General features: G+C 57.3%; 1 protein-coding gene across 2 annotated transcripts in view; it reads left to right on the forward strand.

The window, feature by feature from the left end:
* The first annotated feature begins 5,021 nt into the window (after positions 1-5,021).
* Positions 5,022-21,698, forward strand: part of Chd5 (chromodomain helicase DNA binding protein 5) — a 59,263-nt gene continuing 42,586 nt past the window's right edge. For both annotated transcript variants that reach the window (XM_046424864.2, XM_046424865.2), the window contains exons 1-3: positions 5,022-5,161; positions 14,279-14,406; positions 21,375-21,554. In XM_046424864.2, the coding sequence (XP_046280820.1) occupies positions 5,083-5,161; positions 14,279-14,406; positions 21,375-21,554 (387 nt within the window). In that variant the 5' untranslated portion in view covers positions 5,022-5,082. The remainder of the gene's footprint in view (positions 5,162-14,278; positions 14,407-21,374; positions 21,555-21,698) is intronic.

Here is a 21,698-nt window from a genome sequence, read left to right on the forward strand (position 1 = left end):
TTCCATACCTGAGATGACAGCTCTCTGAGCTGCACAGCTGGAAATTAAATGTCCAGGTCCCACCATGGCTCCAATTTAACATTTGGTGCTTCTTGGATTGAGCTTAACGTGTTGAGGTTTTGCAATTTCACTTGTGGCAAAGGCTCTTGCATTTTCTATTTCTATGCAAATTTCTTGAGGCAGAATTGTTTGCACATTTCTCCTCTGCCCTCACAGAAGGCAGCATTTCTTTCAAACCTAACGGAGGCATCAGTTGCTCTTTGGCTGTGTCCCTTACCATGATTATTAACTTTATATGTGTGTGACTTGGGTTTGCAAATTTGTTTGTTGCATAGCTGTTTCCATGTAGTAATTCTTAGTTTGGCTGTTAAAAAAATTAACCCTGGACTAAGATTAGCATTTTTTTTAAATGGTCCTCTGCAATTTTAAGAAGTGTAATAAAATTGAAATCACTGGTTTTTCTATGCCTTTTTGAACTCTTGTAATTGAGTTTGATCACGTTTTATATTAAAGAGGCTAACACATGACTACTATTATTGTGCAAGCCTTTTTTTTTTTTTTAAGGACTGATCTGTTAACCTTTATTCTCTAAGTGCTGATGAGGTGTGGAGTAAAATATGTCCTTAATCTTCATTTTTTAATCTGCTGTTTGCTTCCATGAGATTCTGGAGTTGGCTGAACTTCATAGTCTGGAGAAGAGCTTTGCAAACCATACCTTTTTCTGGTGGGAAATATATAGCGTAGGCTTGAGTCACATTGCTCCTGCCACAGCAACTCCACCCAGGGCATCTCTTGGTCCATTTCCCTCTGTGTCCATCTGGTCCTGTTCCTCACGTGCCTGATTGGAAATGCCGGGGCTCAGAAACCTTGGGATCACTTGAGTTTTAAACTGTGATGTAAGTTCACATTAAGTCACAAAATAGAATGTTGGCAACTGTGGTTGTCACAAATGCCCTCCTCCCAAGTGCAGCTGAAGGACTGTGGTATCACTGTATGCCAGGGTCTCACCATTTCTGAAGGTGAGACCCTTTAACAATAATAAGAGCTCAATTATTGTTAAAGTGAGACCCTTTAACAATAAAAAGAGTTCTCCTGTTAAAATTACTGAAGATTTTTAGCCCCCTCTTCTGTGACTGGGGAATAGTGTCATGGTCCTCAGGAGTAGCTGGGTGTTGAGGCACAAGAGTCCCAAGCTTGCTTGTTGGTGCCTTGAGCAGTGTTGAGCCCCGAGGGGGGGGAGGGGAGTGCACTCATGCCAGATGCCTTTAAGGCAGTTGCTGTCTGGGGATGTTTAACCTCATTCTTTTTAGGGGACACTTGGTTGGTTGGAAGGTGAAAAGGATCCCCGTGAAGGGGCAGTGGTCCCTCTTGGTAACTTCAGGAGATCCTGGAAGCTGCTTTTTTGTGCTCAGGACTTGACCCAGAACTCATCAAGTGTGAGTGGGGAGGAGAGAGGAACCTAGGATGTGGACCATTTACAAGGAGCAGCTGCGGGTCTGGCAGTACCAAGGGGGCACTCTTGGATGAGGCTGCTGGGCCAGAAGCCCTGGGAAGTCCTTGGCTGAATCATGGTAATGGGTTTGTACTTGGGGGAATAAAGTCTTTGAGGGGGCTTCTCTGAGGAGAGGAAGGTAGGAAGGAGGCTTGCTGTTGGGGGCTCTCCAGTCTCAGCAAGAAGGTGGTGCTGAAGGACACAGGTACCGTGATGGTGCTTATTTCTGGGAACAAAACCCAGTAATTTCTAATCCAGCTATTTTCCTGCTCTGGGGATGGATTTGAGAATCACATTGGTTTTCTTCGGGCTGTTTTAGACCAGGCAGGACCTTTGCATTCCAAGTCTGGACTGTCCTGCTGAGGGACTTCACCGCTGACCTTAGCTGGATTCCAGGCTGCACCATCAGTAAGCTTAAGCCTACTGTCAGGTTCAGGGCTGTGGCTCCCTTTCTGAGAAGCTCCTGCCTGCCTCCCCCACGACCCCAGGTGGTTTGTGCAAGGTCCCTATGTGGAGGAAAAGGCCTCAGTTAGAAGCCAGGTCTTGGTCTGCAGAGGGACACTGGTTCCTCCAACCAGAGGACACTTCCAAATTCCAGCTGATGAAATTCCCCACTGCTGAGCAGAAGGTGCTCAGCAGAGGCTTGATCTTTCTAGGTACAAGCACGTCACTGTCCTCCAGAAGCCTGAAATCAGTGAAGTATCCAACAAGGTGGTCTTGGTGAGGAGACAGGTTTTGAAGGAACTGTCCCCAGGTATGACTTGGGTTATCCATGAGAAATTTACATGGATGAGTACCATTATGTGCAGAAGGTGATTATCTCTTTCAACTCTAGGGGAAAAAATTTTTCCTTGATGCTTTTGTAACATATTTTTAAAATATTGTGATTTTTGAATTGCCACTGAGGTGTAATTACAAGTTCTGTGATTAGCAAACATGAGTGTCTTGTCTACTGAGACTATGACCTTATTCTCGTGACTGCGGTTTATTGAATGTTCACCTTTTTAGGGATTGCTTTTAACATCAGGCATTTTGGGACCATTGTCATTGAAGACACACATTTAATAATTTTAACAATAATAAGAACTCTCCTTTTAAAATTACTGAAGATTTGTAGTAAAAAAAAAACATTTATTTCCACTATCCCAGTTTTTGTCTTTCTTTCCTTTTGGGTATTAGCTAATGTTACCCAGCAGCAGTCACGGGGAAGAGCAGGCTAGGGAGGGGAGAGCATCCTGAGTGATGAGCATCTTGGCTCTAATTTGTTGCAAATTAAGCAGTTGGAGCTTTTCCATGGTGAATGATATCTTGACTTTCTCAGCCTTGCTTTGGGAATTGGAGCCAAGGTTAATGGTGTGTGTGTGTGTGTGTGTGTGTGCACACACACATGTGGTGGGGGCTTTCTGGTATTAAGAAATATTAAGCCAAAATTCCCTGCAGTGGGTAGGGGGATCACCACTAGCTGTACCGGGGTGCTGGTGATGAAGGGTGGGTGTGTTTGGTGAAACTTAGGGTTTTTTTTTCCTGGGAAGTTATGAGTCAGGGAAACAGGTGGACTTGAAAGAGCCAGGAAGCCTTTCAGGGAATACGCAGGCCTGGCTCCAGCCTAGTGATCTGGGGCTCCCCTTGGCTAGCTGCTCAGTGGTGAGGACAGTTTTGCGGAGGGAGGTCCTTTGGTTCCTTAGCCTGCTTGCTGCTGACTGTCCCTTTCCTCTGATAGGTGGCCTGCAGTATTCTGATCCAGCATCTTTATGTATAGTGTGCTTTAAAATAGGCATGGTGGCACACACCTGTAATCCCAGTGACTTGGGAGGCTGAGGTAGGAGGATCATAAGTTCATGGCCAGCCTCAGCAATTTAGCAAGCCCGAGTCTCAAAAAAGGACTGGGGATGTAGTTGAGTAGTAAAGCGCTTATGGGTTCAATCCCCATTGCCAAGAAAAAAAGAAAGACCTGAGAGATGAAGTGGATTCTCAGCACCTTGCACTTTGATCCTGGAAGGCTGGACAGACTTGCCTTTGCCTAGGATGAAAAAAAAGATTTTGGGGCTCAATGGCAATTAAATTGGGTTGCACCAGGATAAAGCTTTGCCAAAAACCTTTACAACCCTCCCTGGGCCATAGATACAGCTTTTCCTGTCCAGCAGCATGGGTTGTAGCAACCTCCCCAAAGAGGTCTCGCTCTGGGGTCCTTCAGCCAAGTGGACACAATTTTCATGATTCTCCAAAAGTGCCAGGGCAGGGAAAACCCTCCTGGTGATGGATGCCTGGGTGGGACAGGTGCTCAGCCAAGACCAGAGGGTTTGGGCTATATTCCTCTTCCACCGCCTTGAGGTTCCCAAGTCAGGCAGAGCCTGGCTTCCGTGGGTTTCCAGTGGACCTCTCACGTGTCTGGCTGCAGGTAGTGAGATGAAGTTGCCCTTCTTACTGGTCCTTCTGGGATAAGAGTTGGTGATCCTGCGAGTCACTGAAACTTCCGCGCGTTTTAAAAGTAGCTTTAAGACTTGCTGCAGCGAGACTGAATGCACTCACTTAAAATTCGTCTTGCTCCAGCACGGCTTAGGCCTCCTTTCTTACCTTTAGCAATCGAGGGTTGGCAGTGGAGGCTCCTTCGCGTTTCGCCACAGGTGTTGCTTCTGAGTGGGAGTTTGGGGCGCAGACCACGCAGGGCCACACAACCCCCAGGGATCTGGATGTGAAGGAATTGGAGTCAGTCCAGGACGGTTGTTTTGGAAGAAGACATGTGGGGGGTGGGCACAAGCACCCTCACGGAATCAGCCCCACTGTCTCCAGAACGTCCCTTCCCCAAATGCAAACCACATTTTTCTTCTAGTCTTCATTCGAAATGGGTTGAGAGAGGAGATTAGAAGCATGTCAAGGCTGGAACCGGGTGCGGGGCGGGTCTTGGCGCGTGTCAGCCTAGTGGGGCGCTTCCTCCTCGCAGCCCCGGAGACCCCGCCTCCGCGCCCTTGGGGACCCGGGCCCGGCGCCTCCGTGGGCGGGGCGGCTGTGGCTGGCTCTGCTCTGGGCGCGCGGGGGCGGCGTTTCCCCGCCTGCTCCTGCGCTAGGGCCGCCAAGTCCCCGCAGCCCGCTTGGCCGTCGGGTCCCCGGGCGCGCTGGCGCCTCGACGGCTCCCCCTGTCGGAGCGCCCCTGTCTCCCACGCTCACCCGGCGGCACAGGACTAGTCCCCCCAACTTGTTCTGTGCTGTTAACTAGTACCGCTGCCGGAACGATGGGATGGGGTTGCCACAGCAACCAGACTGGACGTCACAATCCGGGCATGTGTGCCGCCCCCCCGCCTGCCGCCGTGCCGCCGGCGCTGCCGCCGCCACCCTCGGCCGGCTGCGGGACTGGGGCTGCCGGGCGCGGTGGGCGGAGCGGCCCGGGCTGTGCGGGTGCGGGCTAAGGCGGCCGGAGGAAGGGGGGTCGAGACGGGGGGGTGGAGGTTTAGGGGGTGGGGGGGCCGGCGTCCGCCATCTTCTCGCCGAGGCCGCCTCGCCCGCCGCGCGCCCGTCTGGCAGCGCACGGGTTAAGGCTGGCACCGCGCCCGGCGGGAGGGGGGCGCCCACCTCCCCTCCCCCCCGCGCCGGGCATGCGGGGCCCGCTGGGCACCGAGGAGGAGCTGCCGCGGCTGTTCGCCGAGGAGATGGAGAACGAGGACGAGATGTCAGGTGAGGGGGCGCGGGGGCGCCCCGGGGCCAGGGCAGTGGGGGCGCCGGGACTCGCGGGACCCGGGCCGGAGCGGGCGGCGCGGCGGGGCTGGCGCGGCGCGGGAGGAGCGCCCGGGCTGCGGGCTGTGCTCCCGCCCTGCTGGCGCCGCGCGACCAAGGGCGCAGGGCAGGGCGAGCGCCGGAGCGCAGCGCGCGGGCGACCCAGGGCGGGGTGCGACCCGGACCCCGGCTGCGGCGCGGGCCGGAGGACGGCGGGCAGGGGCCTGCGCGGGCGCCCGGGCGGGGAGGGGGCGCGGCGCCGCCAGGGTCAGTCCGCGTGCCCTTGAAGGGGGCGGGAATCGCGCGCTGCTGGCGCGGCGCACCCGCCTCTTGCCTGGCCGCCGCGCGCCCCTGGCCTCGCCGTGGGCAGGCGGGACCCGGCCCCGCGCGTCTCGGCCCTAGGGCGGCCTGGGTGGGGCCGGCAGCGGGGCGAGGAAAGGCTGTGTTTGGGGATCTGAAGGCGCCCGGCATGGGAGGCTTCCTTCGGGCCCGCGAGGGCTGCGAGCTGGGGCGCGCGGGATGGGACTCCCGCTCCCTTTTCCCGGCCGCTGGGCGCCGCGACCGCCGCTCCCTGCACTTTGCCAGGGCCTCCGGCGTCCTCCTGGCGCACCCTAGCGCCCGCGCCGTCTCCGTTCCTGTCGCCCAGCGCAGCGGCGTTCCAGCCCATCCTGCTTCTGTGGCTTGGGGCCTGGCGCCCCAGGGCCGCCGCCCCTGCCCTTGCCGGCTTTCTCCTTTTCTCTCTCAGAATTCAGGATTTCAGCGTGAATGGATTTGGTGCGGAGGGGTTGCCTTACAGGATAACCATTCAGTTAGCTGCCCGCCATTTGTTCCGACGTTTTCCCACCTGGCCCGCCTGGGCAGGGCCTGGCCAGCCGCCCTCCTCCGCTGCTCAGCGCCCCTCCTGGACTCCTCTGCTGTGAGGCCCGAGGATCTTCCCGTCCCAGAATGTGCATCTGGCCCCCAGGGATGTTTTATGTCTTCTCAGGGCATGAGAACGTGCCACAGTGGCACCTCTTCACTTCTGTTGGGGTGCAGCAGCCCCGAGGCTCCTTGGCACCTTCTCACTGCTGTGGGGAGTCCCCCAGGTGGCCACGCCCCCGCCCCTCTCCCCATTTCTGTTTGCCTAATGGCTTTGACTCTGGGGCCTCTGCAGGAGGCTGTTCCTCACCTTGCAGTAAGGCCAAGTTAGCAAAGAGGCTGCTGGGGTGTCCCCACATGGGGTAGGGTTGTCTGGACAGTAGCTGTGACCTTCCCAGACTGGTGGGATCAGACCCATTCCTGGGAGGGGAATACAGAGGCCCAGCACATGGGAAATACCTGTGTTGGCTTTCTAGCTTGGAGGCTGGCTTCTCAGTAAGCTAGCTCACTGTTTTCCTCAGTGAGACGCCCTGTGGTGTTTGGGGTGTGGCCCTTTGTGGCACTGATGGGGTGGTGGACAGCTGAGCAGGCATGGACAGCCCCATTTCTGGGACTGCAGACCTCTCGATGGAGTCCCCTGTCCTTTCCTGCCGTACTCTGGCTCTCTCTGGTTGTATTGGGGTACTGAGTTTGGGGAAGGAAGGAGATGGGGGGAGGGGCATAATGCCAGGCTGGTGACACCCAACTCATTCTTAGGGCCGGGGAATTGGGTCTTGGTCATCATCTCCCTTCTGCCCCTCATTCTCCCTTTTTCTCCAGGGCAGTGGGGATGTTGTCCCCAGGGCCTCCAGGAGTGGTCCCCAAAGCCTGGCAGAGAAGATGTCCTGCTCCTGCCCTTCTTGCCTGGGGATTGCAGCCCCGTCCACCTACCAGATGAGGTGCTCTGCCTCCCAGGCTCAGGCTCCTTTCCACGTCCCTGATTCCTTCCAGAACCTCCCAGCCTGTTCTCACTGATCACCCCCCCTTGGAGCTGGGGTCCCCTCTGAACACAAATCAGAGCTTGGAACCTGGGTCCATCCTTTTCTACTCCATGCCCCTTTATCCTCGCTCTGTCTTGTCCTTGGGCCTTGACTGTGACCTCTGCTTGAATTCCTCTTTCCTCTGCTCAGAGGTTTCTCTTGGCCATTTGGGTCCCAGCTCCAGTGCTACTATGGAAGACCCTCTTTGATCCTCTGGCTCAAGTGTGGTCCCATTACAGACTTATTTTAATGGTTTATTGTCTGGGCAGCACTTCTTGCTCCCTGGATGTGTTATTGTCCATCTGCTGGGCCGGTGGGTTCCCCTTCAAGTGGACTTCCCTTGACCACCTGCTGGGCTTAGCCCCCCCCCCCCAGAACTAAGGGTGCCAAGAGATCATTATGGTCTCAGTGTCTGAGGGTGGAGGGAACCTAGATCACTCCTGGGCCCCTGGATGTGATGGTGGCCTCAGCTCCAGCCTTATGTCCCTCCTTCAGTGCTGACTGGCCTGCCCACTAGCAGCCTGGGGCCCAGGTCAATGTCAGCTGGTTCTGAAACATTGCAGTTTGAGGCTGGAGGAGTTAGTATTTTGGGGGCTGTCAAACTGTTCTTTCTTTTTTCTAATCCAAGCAGTTGCACTCTTTGTCATTTTTTTTTTTGGCTCGGCTCCCCCTCCTGTCTCACCCTCAGAGTGGCCCTTGCTTCCTCAACGGTATTCTTGCTTCCTACCAACCCTTGCTAACTCTCTGGCTTTGTGTCAGGTGGGTGAGTCTGCTTCCAGGAGGAAGGTGGGGTGGGTGCCCACCTCTTCTGGCTCAGGGACTAGCAGCTGCCAAATTCTCCTGGGAGCTGGGAGGACGGGTCAGTGAGGGCTTGGGAGTTGGATGGAGGAGGCCTCCGATCTCAGCTCTGCTTTTGTTAGCTGAGTGGCCTTGGGCAAGCTCACCAGCCTTCTGCCTCAGTGTCCCCGCTTCTAGAATGGGACATAGCACTCACTACCTCATAGAGGGTTATTATGAGGCCTAATGAGATGGTGCATGTGGATCATTTAGGTCATAGTGCCCTGCATATAATGGGTACCCAGGAATCCATGGCTGGTATAATTAGCACCATCCAAGCGGGGAAGCTATCCTGCCTCCCCAAGGAAATGCTTTTGAGACTTGCACTTTCATCCAGTAAGCTGGGCAGGAGGAGGGCTGGGCGTGAGGCCCAAGGTGGGGCTGGAGGGATGGAGGACAGGGACATAGCACCTCAAAGCTTTTCCTTAGATATAGCACTAATTCCTCTTGGGACCACTGGTGGGCTGGCAAGTTCCCTGCCTGGTTGGCCTGGCCCTTTCTTAACCATAGCCAGGCTGGTGAGCTGGCCAGGCAGCGTGATCACTCCCGCCCCAAGGACACGCGACTGACCTGTGCTCTCCATGCCTACAGGACTGGCTCCGTCTGTATGCGCATCTCTGGCTTTCTGAGTGGCTGTCATGACTTCTAAAGGCCCAGGCTTTCTTAGCTTGCTGGCATTCTTGAGGAATGTGTGTAGGGGTGGGGTTCCAGGCATCCTGATTATATTGTTATATTTAATATTCTTTCTGGGAGAAGAGAGGCAAAGGGAGCACAGTTTTCCCAGTGACTTGGCAGTGACTTCCAAGTTGATGAGGGACTAAGATTCATGTGTCATTCCACCAGTTATCCACCCAGGCATCTACCTATTCACCCGTAAACCCAACCGACTAGCCATTTACTCACCATCCTTCCATTTATCTACCATTCATATCTTTATTATCCATCCAGCACTCATCCACCTACCATTCAGTCATCTACCTTCCATCCATTCATATATCCATACGTACACCCACCAGTCATCCTTTCACCTATCTACTCACCGTTCATCTGTCCGTATATCACTATGCATTCATCCATCTAGCCATCTATACATTTACCATCCATCAGTCCATCCAGAATCCATCCATCAATCATCCACTTATCTATACATACACATCCATCTACCCATCCAGAAACTGTCTGCTACTTACCTAGCCATTCATCTATCCATAGTCACCACCCACCCATTCTCCATCCATCCATCCATCCATCCATCCATCATCTATCTGTCCATATGCCTACCTGCCTGCCTGCCTGCCATTCCTCCATCCCTCCCCATTCATCTATCCATCTATCCGCCATCCACCTATTTACCTATTCACACAACACACGTTTTTGGAGTATCTTCCCTGAGCAGTATTGAACACAGAGCATGATGTCTTTCTGGGCTCTTGCAGTGAAACCCTGAGATTTTCTGTCTCATCTCTGTATCTTTGTCTATATCTCCCCCTCCCTGGCTCTCTCCCTCTGTCCCCCTTCTGTCTCTATGTCCGTCAGTTTTGCCTCTGCTTCTCTGTCTTGTCTCCCTGTCTCTCCCTCTGCCTCCGGGGTTGTCTCCCCATGCCCTCCTCTCCTCTCTGTTTTTCCTGTGCCCCCAATCATTCCTTGGGCCTGGAGGCCCCTTCCTGCCTGCCTTGTGCCCCTCACTCTCCCCAGACCCCAGTCACTCCTTGGTAGAAGCCTTGCCACCTCCCCTCTAGTCCCCTCCCCCTCAGGACTGGCGCTTTCTTTTGATGAGACACCAATGAGGTGATGTCTGGGTTTTGTTAAATGTCATAAATAAATTATTAATCACTCTTGGGCGGGAGTACTGCCCCCCACATCAGCCTAGGTTCTGTGTCATGTGGGGAGGTCCGAGGACTAATGGGAATTTTTGTCTGGGCTCCTCCTTGGCCAGAACTCCTGGTTCCTTAGCACCCAAAACGGACCTGACAGCCCTCACCCTGGGGCCACCCTCCCGGGCTCTGCCTGCATTGCTTAGCTCCGCCTGGGTGTCCCATCCCCACTTTTCACTCACAGTTTCTAATTCCTTGGTCACCTGGAGGAAGGGTGCTGGGACAGGCCAACTTATAGAAGAAGCTAGAGTCAGCCAGGCAGGGACTTGGGCCACCCCAAGGAGGGGTGCTGGTTTGAAGCCATTGCACTGTCCTGTCCCTGCCTGACCTCCTCCTGACCACCAGGTGGCCTTGTTCCCTGCTTGGACCTGGGTTACAGGCTGGGGAACAGAAGGAGCTCCTGTCTCCAGACCCTGCTGAGCTGGGTCCCTATCATTGACACATTTGGGGCCCCGACCTTGGCAGTGAAGGTCTTGTCTAGCTCCTGCCTCTGTTCTTCCCACCCTTCGACCACCCAGAATCTGGGGCCTCACCGCCCTCTGCAGTCACGTGGTTTTCTTTAGGCTGAGCAGCTTGCGCTTCCAAAGCTCCCTGCAGCCCCCTTCTGGCTCTGCCGCTGCTCCTCCCAGAAGGGGCGGGGCTTGCCGTGGGTGTGAGCCTGGACCAGCCCCGACCTCCCCCAGGGGCCCCTGGGACCTTCCAGACCCGCCTGCCTTGGCTTCAGTCACCTCATGGTCCCCAGGGCGTAGACCCCACTTGGCACACCAAACATGCTGTTGAAATGCTGAATTCCGGGAGGATCCCATGCCTGTCGGTTCCCTGCTGGCCATGGAACTGAGATGTGGGCAACTGATGGGGCCCTCTGAGCTTGAGTTTCCACATCTGCAGTGAGATTGGTAGTTCTTATCTCCGGGGTTGCTGTGTGGTGTCCCAGTGGATATGACACTGTCGGGTGCTCTGAGCCTAGGGCAGGTGGTGTGTAGGCATTAGGTGATGTGTAGGCCTGGGATGGGCCACCCAGCTGTGTCAGCTTGGGGTCCCTCTGGGCTGAGCCAGAGTGTGCACTGGGAGCTAATAAGGGGCTGGACTGAGCTCAGGAAAAAGCTATAGAAGGTCCTTCTCTTCACCCTGCCAGGCTCTGTCCCTCCCTGTCTGTCCATCCGCTCCTTGCCTCTGAAGCAGCCTCCCCCGCCCCTCCCCAGGCCTGCTCTGCCTGGGCGGCTCTGGAGGTGAGCGATAACCAGGCTAATGGTCCTAATTATAGCTGGCTTGGATCGATGGCACCTCAGGCCCTGGAGGGGCAGGGCTGGTGTGGGAGGGCCCAGCCAGGGGGGCCAGAGGTGTGGGCCGCTATGAAGGCCAAGAGCTGGCAGGACAAGGAGTCCTGGAGCCCCTCACCCCAGGGCTGCGGGAGCCCACCACCACTGGCTGCATGTCCTGCGTCTCAGCACCCTCCGAATCTCTGCTCTGTCCTTGACAGCTGGGGCCGCAGGGAGAAGGGGCAGGGGTCCCCGGGCTCAGGGCTCAGGGCATGGCTGATGGTGGGGTTGCTTGAAGAGTGATTCCTAGGCTGAGAGCCCAAGAAGACTCACGGCCTGTTGCAGAAGAGGGAGAGGGGCCGTGTGAGAGGAGGGGCTGGGCTCTCATATTAAAGACAGGACGCATGGACTTGAGGTGTCCCCAGGAGACCAGAAGCCTGTGGGAACAGGAAGGGCCTGTCAGAGAAGGGGGTGGGCAGGGCTGGGTCCCCATCTCCCATACCAACTCCGAACCTTCCTGGAGGAGGATTTTATTAGGCAGATGGCCCTGGGCTGGGAGGTCTTCTGGGAGGGGAGGAGGGGTCTGTGATGGACAGGATCTAGGACCGATTCTCCAAGGGTTCTGGGTGTGGTCAGGGTGACCTGTGAGGCGCCTCTTGCCTTCTTCCCACTACAATGCAGACCACGAACTTCCTTCCAGAACTTCCCCAGCCACCTGTTCATCCTCAGTCCAGTCTGGTCAGTCAGGGACCATGTACTGATCTGACCTTCCTAAATCTGGGGACTGCTCTTCTGGGAAGGGACAGGGGACAGCCCAGAGCAGGGAGAGCCCCCACTCCCGAGATTGCATCAGCCTCGAGTGGATTACATAACCATGTTGAGCACTGCTAGGGGGTGGGGTGCCTCTGCCTAGGCTGTCTCTATGGGGCCAGGGGAGTGGGCAGATTAGGGATGGGCATCATGTTGGCCACCTTAGTCTAGCTCCATGCCAACCCCGGATACTGCTGGCCAATCTTCTCCACTCCAGGATGACTCTGGGGGTCCCCATGCATGTTTTCAGCTGGTTTGAAAAATCTCTGCCCTGCCAAGTTGGGACTTAGAGGGACAGATGGGGTCAGCTCTAGCAGCCCCTGGCCTCATCCTGGCTGTACCCAGGGCCTGCCCCCCACTGTCCATGCCTCTGTGAGTTGGAGCTCATCTAAGGCCACCGCATCTGTGCCTCCACCTGGGTATGTCCTCAGCAGTGCTCCTGAGTGGGTCAGGACACGCTGTGCTGGTCCTTCAGGACATATTCAGGCCACCCTGCTAAAACCAGCTCCCTGTGGCACCTTCCGGAGCCTCCCCCTCCATGTCCGTGTGCTCTGCTGGTCCTCGGGGTTCCCACCACCTCAGCATGGGGAAGGGTTGGACTCAGGCGTGCCCTGCCTCTGCCCAGGGACTCCTGGGGGCTGGCAGAGCAGAACTTGCTCCCCGGTTGGGACCCTGGTGCAGAGGGTGCCAGGCAGTGGTATAGCCCCCACCTGGTGCAGTCTGGCCCTGCAGGGTGAATGGTAGGAAGGGTGTCTGCCCAGCCACCAGAGTCACCAGGGCCCTCTGAGGGCTGGGTGTGTGTGGAGGAAGCCTCCTTGTTCTCCCTTGGGACAGGGAGTGGGCAGGGGTCCCAGGCTGGGGGTGGGGCCTGTGTGGAGCCTGGGAGGGGAAGTTTTTTGGTTGAGTCCTGTGTGTGCACACGTGTGTCCATGCACATGTATGTGGCTGTTCTGTCTGCTGCATGGGGCCTGCACACAGCTGGCTGGCAGGTTGAACATACAGGATGGTAACAAGGACTTCTGAGGTCACCCTTTCCTGGTTCTGAGGTTCCCCTGGGCAACCTCACCCTCCCAGGTGGGGTCCTGCAAGGTGGCCACTGGACTCTGAGCTGTTCACCCTGCTATGTCTCCCACCTTGTGGGCCCAGCTGGCCACTCGTGGCACATGGGGGTGGGGCAGGACGAGTGGGCAAGGGGTGCATGGGCCACCGGCTGCCAAGGGGAACTGACCCGAGTGGGTCCTTCCCTGGTCTCCTGGAGGTTTTCTTTCCGCATGGCCCTTTGCCCCATGTGTGGCCATAGTTCTACTCTGGGTGACTTATTTCTTGGTGCTGTGTACCCTGGGGGACCCTCCTCCCTTCCCCTTCATGGCCCATGCCTGGAGTCTTGGAACTTGGTCTCAAGTGTGGTTTCTTGGGTGGGAGTCCGGCCTCAGCCCACTGTGTCCCCATGGCAAGGTCACACATCATGCCCCCAGTACATGTGGGAACCCCTCCTCTAGGTTGGAAGTGGGGGAGGGGCAGTCCCACCCTGTGCCCTTCAAGAGATGGGTGTGGAGCTCGGAGCCAGCATCTTACTTTTTTTGACCTAGGGCCCTGGGCTTGTGCACACACACACTACCACTGACCACACCCTCGGCCCTTTTTATTTTTTATTTGAAGACAGGGTCTCACTAAGTTCCCCAGGGTGGCCTTGAAACTGTGATCCTCCTGCCTCAGCCTCTCTAAGCTGAGGATTACAGGTGTGGCCACCACACCCAGCTGTAGCCAGTTTCTTCTTCAAAGATTCTCCACCCAAGTCCACTCTGCTGTCCTCGAAGCCTGTAAGGTGCTGAAACAAGCGAGGGGTTCAGGATTCTGGTGGCTTCCGGGAAGTCCAGGCGTGGTGAATGTGACAGTTCTCTGCGGGGTGCCACATCTTCCTGGGTGCCCAGCTGGCGTGTTCTTGGCATACTGTCCAGCGTGTGTGTGTGTGTGTGTGTGTGTGTGTGTAGGGTGAGGTGTGTGCACCTGTGCATGTGGCTGCAGGGTCAGGGCAAGGGGTACAGTGTCCTGTTTTCACAGGATGGGCCTCACCCAGGTTGGCGCCTGTGTCCGGCCCTGACCCTCCCCGGGTGGTTCCTTGGGGCTGCTTCCTCCCTGCACGCCATGCACAGTGCCAGCTGGTTAATCGCTCACTTTTGTTCCTGGAGATCAGCTTCCATGTCCCTGTCTTACCAGGGGTTGGTGGTTATTGTCCCATTTTAGAGGGGGAAGGAAAGGCCCAGGGAGGGGACCTGACATTGTCCACCACGGCTGGCATTCCTGCCTTGCCCTGGTTGGGTCTGGGGAGGGTCCGGAGTGGTCACCTGGCGTGGCGGGTGGGTCCCTGGTACTCTGGCTAGGGGAGCAGAGGGTAATCCCTCCCCACTTTGCCTCTTCCAGAAGAAGAAGATGGTGGCCTTGAAGGCTTCCACGGCTTCTTCCCTGCGGAGCCCATGAGCCTTCCCAAGAAAAAGAAATCCAAGAAGCTCAAGGAGAGCAAGTCCAAAGGGAAGCGGAAGAAGAAAGAGGTGAGATGCGAGGGCGGGAGGGGCGCTGAGAGATCTGGGCCTCACGAGGAGTCCCAGCTTCCCCGAGAAACACCCAAACCAGTTTGTGCTGGAAGCCTGGTGTGTGCCAGCCTTTCTGGGGGGTTCATGACATCCTATTTCCTGAGAGAACGTTGGGGGGGTGTCTTTCCTTTCTCCTGTCCTGGCTGCCCTGTGTGGGGACAGTGGAATGCCCACATTCAGCATCCCTCCCTCACAGCCGGTGGTCACTGCTCCTGGCTCTTGGCGCTCTCTCCTGGCTCTCTGTAGCAGCCTCTGTCCCTCTAAGCAGACGTACTGGAAATGTAGAGGCGAGGCCCGGAGTCCTGGAGAGCCCCTGGTGAGCCGAGCCTGCCCCTAGAGCCGGGCTCCTATCTCTTTCATCCTGATTCCCAGCAGTTCAGGAAAGGAGAGGGAGGTGCGGATGGATGGAGCCCACGCTCTCAGAATACTTGCACGTGCTTCACGGACTCGCTTGGACCCCAGGATCCACCCTGGGAATCGGTGGGATGGGGCTCTCTTAACCAAACCTCTGCAGAGAAACAAAGAAATTGGTGGGATGGGGATGGGGATTCGTCCTTGTCAGATGGGAAACTGAGGCAGAGAGGCAGCTGAAGGTTCCCCGACTTGGACTGGGACCCTGGGTGCCCTGTTACCTTACTGCATGCCAACTGGGAGGCTTTGGGCCTCGTCTCCAGTCCTCCAGGCAGCCCCGGGGAGAGGGTGGTAGCATGCATCTAGCTTCACAGGCAAGGCAGAAGTGGCTCAGGGACGGCCATGCCCACGGTCACATGTGGTCATGCCGAGGTCTGAACCTGGGACTCTCAGCAGGGTCCAGCTTTCCCCCTACCAGGCATGGCCCTCTCCTAGCCTGCCTGTTCTGAGGGAGACGTGTGGCCAGTGCTCTGCCCCTTTTTGGTCTAGAGTTGTAGACGAAAGGCCCAGGAAGGTGGCTAGTGAGGAGCCCTGGGCAGAGCCTGGTAGGGAGAAGGGCTGCAGAAGACCCAGCCGAGGGCCCACGTGCCTGCTGAGTGCTTGGGAGTCCACCTAAGGCAGTGGCTCCCTGGGGCCACTGTGGCCTCTTGCCTACCTCTCAAGTGAGGCGGGGTCAGCAGTGGGCTTTGAGCGGCTGGGCACAGGATGTAACTCAGCTCTGGCTCCTAGGGAGGCCCCAGGGTGAGGGCCAGAGGCAGAGGCAAGGAGGCCCAGCAGAGGGAGAGAGGACAGTGGTGGGCGTGAGAGCTGCTGCCTGTGCCGCTTGATTCTGTGTCCCCTTTCCACCTCCCATTTGTTTTGGTGACACATTAAGTGCCTTCCCATGTGAGGTGGCCATGGAGCGGCCCCGACCTCTGCTTGTGGCCTGTTTCCCTGGTCTGTGATCCTGCGCTGTGGTCTTCATCCAGGGCCCCTCTGGGGAGAGGCTGAGGCAGCTTGGTTTTCTTTGCTTGGTGCTCTTCGCTGAGGTTGGTGGTCAGCCTTTCTCAGTGGCAGGCCCCGACCCTTCTGGGAGAGCTTCTTGAAGGGTGCACCTGGCCACGCCCACAGCCCCTTTTCCGAGCTCCCGTGCTGTGCCCCCCAGGCCCTTCCTTGCCTCTATTGCTCCACTGTGTGTGTGCACGCGAGGGATCCTGGGTCCTCCTGCTTGACTTTGCCCACACCTGCTGCCCTCAGCTCTGTCTTCATTCTGGTGTGATGTCCAGGACTGATGTGTCTGCCCCCTCTCAGGACACTCTACTCTTTACCCCTGGGCCAACCTGCAGGGTAGGGCCCAGGTCAGAGTTGTCCTTGGGGGTAGGTGGGTGGCCGAGGTTCCTGAGATGTGTAGGCCTGTAGGCTCTGAGTCTTCTGAGGGGTCGCGAAGGGGGTGAGCTTCCTGTTCCCAGTATCTAAATGGAGAGGGAGGGGGGACCCCGTGCCTGGGGGCTCCCCCACTGAAGGAGAAGCTGAGACCAGCCCTTTTGATGGGCAAGGTCCCTAAATTCCTTGCTGTAGTTCCCTCTGCACTGCGGGGTCCCCACCGCAGCCCTGCAGGTCTGTCCTTGTGCTGGGCAGTGGATGGGCTGGACTGCAAGGCCCTCGGGTGACTTACTGGTTGAGGCTGTGAAACCTGTTCTGCTGCCCCACTGCCTTCCCCTCTGAGCCCCAGGCTCCGTGGGTCTCCATCCTGGGCCTCACGGCCGAGGGCAGGGATTTCCTCCATGTGGCCCCTGCCCCGTGCCTGTTTCCTCTCTAACAGATTTCTGGGGATGGGGTAGGAGGCTAGGACCAGAGGCACTACCACCTGGCCCTGGGTCTCAGCCTCGGGCTAGCTCTGCCCAGGCCCCCATTTGGGTCCCAGCAGGGGAGCAGCAGGTGCCTGTGAGAGCCACCGCCCCAGGCAGGGTGGATTTTTGCCCCCTCCCTCCTGGACATGTTGGCCCTGGCCAGGAGGGAGGCAGTGTCTGGACAGGGGCCAGGAGTGGGAGGGTGCTGGCGGCCCTGCAAGGGCTGGTTGCTGCCTCGCTTCTCAGGGCCCTGGTCTCAGCTTCTCCTTTCTCTGAGGCCTGGTTTGGTTTTGTGTCCAGCCCAGCTTTCTGGCTCTCGTCTGCTGTCTCTCGCTGGGTCCCACGGAGTCTCCCTCTGGTTCATGCTTGGTCTCTGCCTTATGCATCTGTCCCCCTGGCCTCTTGCTCTCTCTCATCTCGCCATTTCCCCCCGCTCCTGCCTCGTTTCCCTCCCTGCTCTCCCTCATTCCCCCCACTCCTCTCTACTGAGATGCTGTGGTGCTACCTGGAAAGGATGGAGGGCTGGGGTGGACTGGAGGACCCCAGGGGACAGGTTCCTCGAGGTGACCTTTGGTTCAGGGCTGCCCCCTTCCCTGCATTCCTGAGAGCCTGGCTCTGACCTGCTGTGGATCCTAGGGGGTCTGGAGCATGCTGTGTCCAGAGAGGAGGGTCCCAGCTGCCTGCCTGCCCCGCAGGCAGGGGGATTGTATCCCTTTGCCCCTCTCTGTCTCCACCCAGGTGACCCCAGGAGGAGGTGCCAGGGCTGGCAGGGCCCCAAGCAGCAGTTTGGGTGGGGGCAGGCAGCAAGTCATGGATTCTGATTTACATAAAATAACCAGGCTGCAGCCAGAACCTGAGCATATGTAGATGAAGCTCCTTGTCAGACCGGAGCGCAGGAGGGAGAAATGATTTCAACCTGTACTGCAGCGGTTACCATAGCAACCAATTATTCAGTGCTAAATTATAACTGTTTATAACAGTCGTGAATGGGAAGGCTCATATTTCATTCTTTCTTTTTCCCTCTCAATCTTGAAGGACCCCAAATTGAGAATGACCAACTCTCTCAGTCCTTCCTTTGAGTTTAAATGCGTCCTTTCTCGGGAGATGCGGTGTGCGTGCGCTGGGTGTACAGGGAGGGGCGGGGGAGATGAGAGGTTTCCATCCAGAAACAGCTGCGGAGCTGGGAAGGAGGGGGGCAGTGGGGACTGCCCACTTGGGGGTCCCCAGAACCGAGGTTGGTGCGCTATGCCCTCCGTGGGAAATGGGGTGTAGAGCAGGGGACCCGCCACAGGCACAGCTGGGGCGCAGTGTCCAAGGTGCTCTGCAGGTGGCTTCCGAGTCCTCTAAGATTGTTCTTCCAGCCAGCGGAGCGTCTCCCACAGTCACGTCTGGGGCTGCTGCAGCGAAAGGACAGTGCCAAGGTCAAAGTCCCGACCGTCATCCTGATTTTCACATCCCACTGTGTGTCTCGGTTGCTCACAGAGCTCAGGGTGGAGCTCTGCTAGGGAATTACTGGTCTCCTCCCCTGAGCAGGCTATGGTCCACGGCCCCCTTGTAGGGTCCAGGTATTCTCTGGTGTCCCCCCTCTGCTGCTTGGTCTTCCTTCTGCCACTGAGGTCCTCCCAGTTCCTGGGTTTCTTCTCTGCAAGTTGTTTCAGAACCAATTCAGCATCCCCCACTCCCTTTCTCTGCAAGTCAAGATTTTTGGGGGGGCAGGGGGAGCAAAAGGAGGCCCAGTTGTGGAAGTGTCAGAACAGCTGGTGCTGAGTTCTGCTGGGATAGACTTGTTCTGTAACCCGTCCTGGCTGGGGATCGGAGCTCGGGTGAGTGCTGCGTGTAGGTGGGTGTGGTCCAAGCTGTGTGGGCTCCCTTTGGGGGAGGCCCAGGGAAGGGAGGTGGCCAGGGGCCCCTGGGCCTCAGAGCCTTCTCTTTGGCGGCTTCTTCCTCCTCTGTGAAATGAGAGGCTGACATCTTGCCTGAGCCTCAGGTGGTTGGCTGCAGGGAAGGGGTCTCCTGCTCGGCTCTGGGGTGGACTCTGGCCCAGCCTGTCAGGGTCGGGCTTTGGCCTTCTGCCAGGCCTGCTCCCCCTGAGCTGTGCACACGCCGCCACCGCCAGACAGCACAGTCTGCAGGCGGCGGCGCTTCCCGGCTCCCCGCTGCCCTCCCTCCATCTTTCCGCTCCCCCTTGGCCCTGCATGCGAAGCTGTGCTGGCCACTCCTTGCCTCTCTCATCCTGATGCTTCCCAGCAGATGCCTGGGCCAGCTTCTCTGGAGCTGTTGCTACACAGCCCCGTCTTGTCTGAGTCACGTTGTCCATCCACACTGCTGCCCAGCTGCAGGCTCGCCCTGTGCAGTGGCTCCAGCCCAGTCTGATGGACAGATAAGGGAGATGAGGCTGGTTCGCTTCCTCATCCTGCCTTGGGGTCTTGGGTCATCTGGACATTACCAGGGGAGGACGTGGTCCTGGCGTGAGTGTCGCTCTGCCTGCGGGACCTGGCCCTTCTCTGCCGCTGTCTTCTGAGCATGGCTTCCCTGGCTGGCTGGCCTCTGTGTCAAACACCCAAGGGCTTACTTCCGGCCCCCCTTGGTTCCGCCTACCATCCTTTGTGGCACCGCCTTTGCACAGATGAGGAGGCTGAGGTTCAGCTCTGCTGCAGACTAGCAAGGGGCAAAGCCTCCCAGGGAGCCCCAGGACCCACGGGCAGGACCCCGGGTCCTCTGGCTTCATCCCTGGCCAGTTTGTGGGGTCCGCCCTGAGGCAGCTGAGGGCTGCCTGGATTCCCTCCCTTGGGCTGCATCAGCTGCTGTCCATGGTGCTGAAGCTCCCCGAGGCTCTCACCCTCCTCCTTACCTTTGCTGGGGTGGAGCCTGTATTTCTTGACTGGAAGACACCCGTGGGGAAAATGGATGTTCTTGTCTGACGCCCAGCTCTTCAGAGGACTGTGGAAGAGCCTAAGAGCCAGGCTCAGGCAGCAGCCAGGGCTGGGAGCTGCCCCTGCTCCGGGTGTGGTCAAGTCAGTGTTCCGAGAAACACCGCAGTTCCAGTACAGCAAGGAGGCCCTGTTTCTGCTACCTGCTGGCGTTGTTGGCTTGGGGATTAGTGGATGTAAGAGGTTTGAGAGCCAGAGCCTGGTGGAGAGCTGGGAAGTATAGGCAGCGCATGGCGGGCTCCTTCCTGGCCTGATCTCAGGGAGAGCCCCTCAGTGGTCTTCCATTCTCACCTAGCCAATGGGATGTGCCTGTTCAGAGCCTCTCTCCTGGGAAAAGGTTAGGTCATATGGTGGTGAGAATCGGACCCAGTGACTCACAGATGCCAGGCAAGCGCTCTACCACTGAGCCCCAGCCCCACCCTCCTCGGCCACGGCTCTATTAGCGTGACCTGAAAGGGAGAGTTGTGCTGGGGCCCCCATAGCTTCTCCAGGCGGACCCCGCTGCCCCTCCCATCCTCCCTGTCTTCCGCACTCTCCTTCTGCTCCACTCTCTGATGCGCCCCTCTGTCCCACTGCCGGTCCCTGAGCCCACGTTTCCTCTCTCCATCTCTTTTGTTTTTTGGGACTAGGGATTGGACCCAGAGGGGCCTAACCACTGAGCCACATCCCCAGCCCTTTTTATTTTTAATGTTGTGGCAGGGTCTTGCTAAGTTGCTTAGGGCCTCACTCAGTTGCTGAGGCTGGCTTTGAACTTGCCGTCTTCCTGTCTCAGCTTCCCGAGCTGCTGGGATTACAGGCGTGCTCCACCACGCCCGGCCCCATGCCTCTCTTGGCTCACCTTGAAAACAGTTCACTGTAGTCATGAGAGTGACAGGCCGAGTGCTCTGTCTGTAGCCATAGTGCCAGCCTCTCCCCACAGACCCCAGCTCAAGGGGACTGGGAAGGGCTCTGCCTCACTTGCTTTCTTCAGGGGCAGGAGGAAACTGCTTTCTGTTGGGGCAGTACCTTTCTGGTGGGGACGCTCTGGTTATAAACACCCTTATCCCCATATAAATGGGCCATTTTCTGCCTGTTCAGACAGGAGACTAAATCAGGGAAGCCAGGATTAAGAGCTGCCTAAATTACCTTGTCTCATATTGAGAGAAGTGGCCAGTGTGGGGTGGTGGGTGGGCTTGTGCCCTGGCAGCCTCTGGAGAGCTGGCTGCAGAGAAACCTGGGCTGTGCCCCATGTTAATCGAGGTTTGGCTTGATAGGTGTGGTTCCTGGGGCGCAGCAGTAGCAGGGCTTCAGGGCTGGAGCCTGGGTGGGCGCCAGTAGGGACATTGTTTCCTGCGTGGGGCTTTTTCTGTACACCTTGGTATTGGACTCTGGCCGTGGTGACCTCTACCATCAGCTCCTGGGTTCCAGTACCGTTGTGCAAGACTAGTCACCATCCCAGAGTCCTCAGAAGCCTGGCTCTGACCAGAAAGGCAAGAGGACGTGGAACCTGAGCGGCTCAAGGGTGGGCCAGGCAGGCTGCGTCTCGCTTGGGAGAGGGTCTGGTTTGCGGGAGGCCTTGCCTGACTGGCCCTTCTCATTCAGCGGGGAGTGAGACCCTTGACTTGTGCTGGCTCAGAGCGGGCCAGAGTATTGGACACGGATGAGGGACGGGTGGGCTGACTAACTTGGCCAGGCTGCTCGCAGAGCCACACTCTGCCCGGGACCCTCAATTCTCTTGGGACCTCTGAGGCCCTCACTGTGCCCCTTTCTTTTCCAGGGGAGCAACGATGAGCTTTCAGAGAATGAGGAGGATCTGGAAGAGAAGTCAGAGAGCGAAGGCAGTGACTACTCCCCTAACAAAAAGAAGAAGAAGAAACTCAAGGACAAGAAGGAGAAAAAAGCCAAGCGGAAGAAGAAGGACGAGGACGACGATGACAATGACGACGGGTGCTTAAAGGTGACCGCTGTGGCCTGGGCTGGAGGAGCTCCAGTTCTTTGCCCTCCAACCTGAGAGTCCATCCCGGGTTTTCCCAACCGGCGTGCACCGTGGACATTGGACACCATGTCTGAGACGTGCAGTGGCCAGGCATCCTGGAGACGT

Source organism: Marmota monax, unplaced genomic scaffold (assembly GCF_021218885.2).
Source record: "Marmota monax isolate L192 unplaced genomic scaffold, Marmota_monax_Labrador192_F-V1.1 WCK01_AAM20220418_F8-fsc00080, whole genome shotgun sequence".
NCBI lineage: Eukaryota > Metazoa > Chordata > Mammalia > Rodentia > Sciuridae > Marmota > Marmota monax.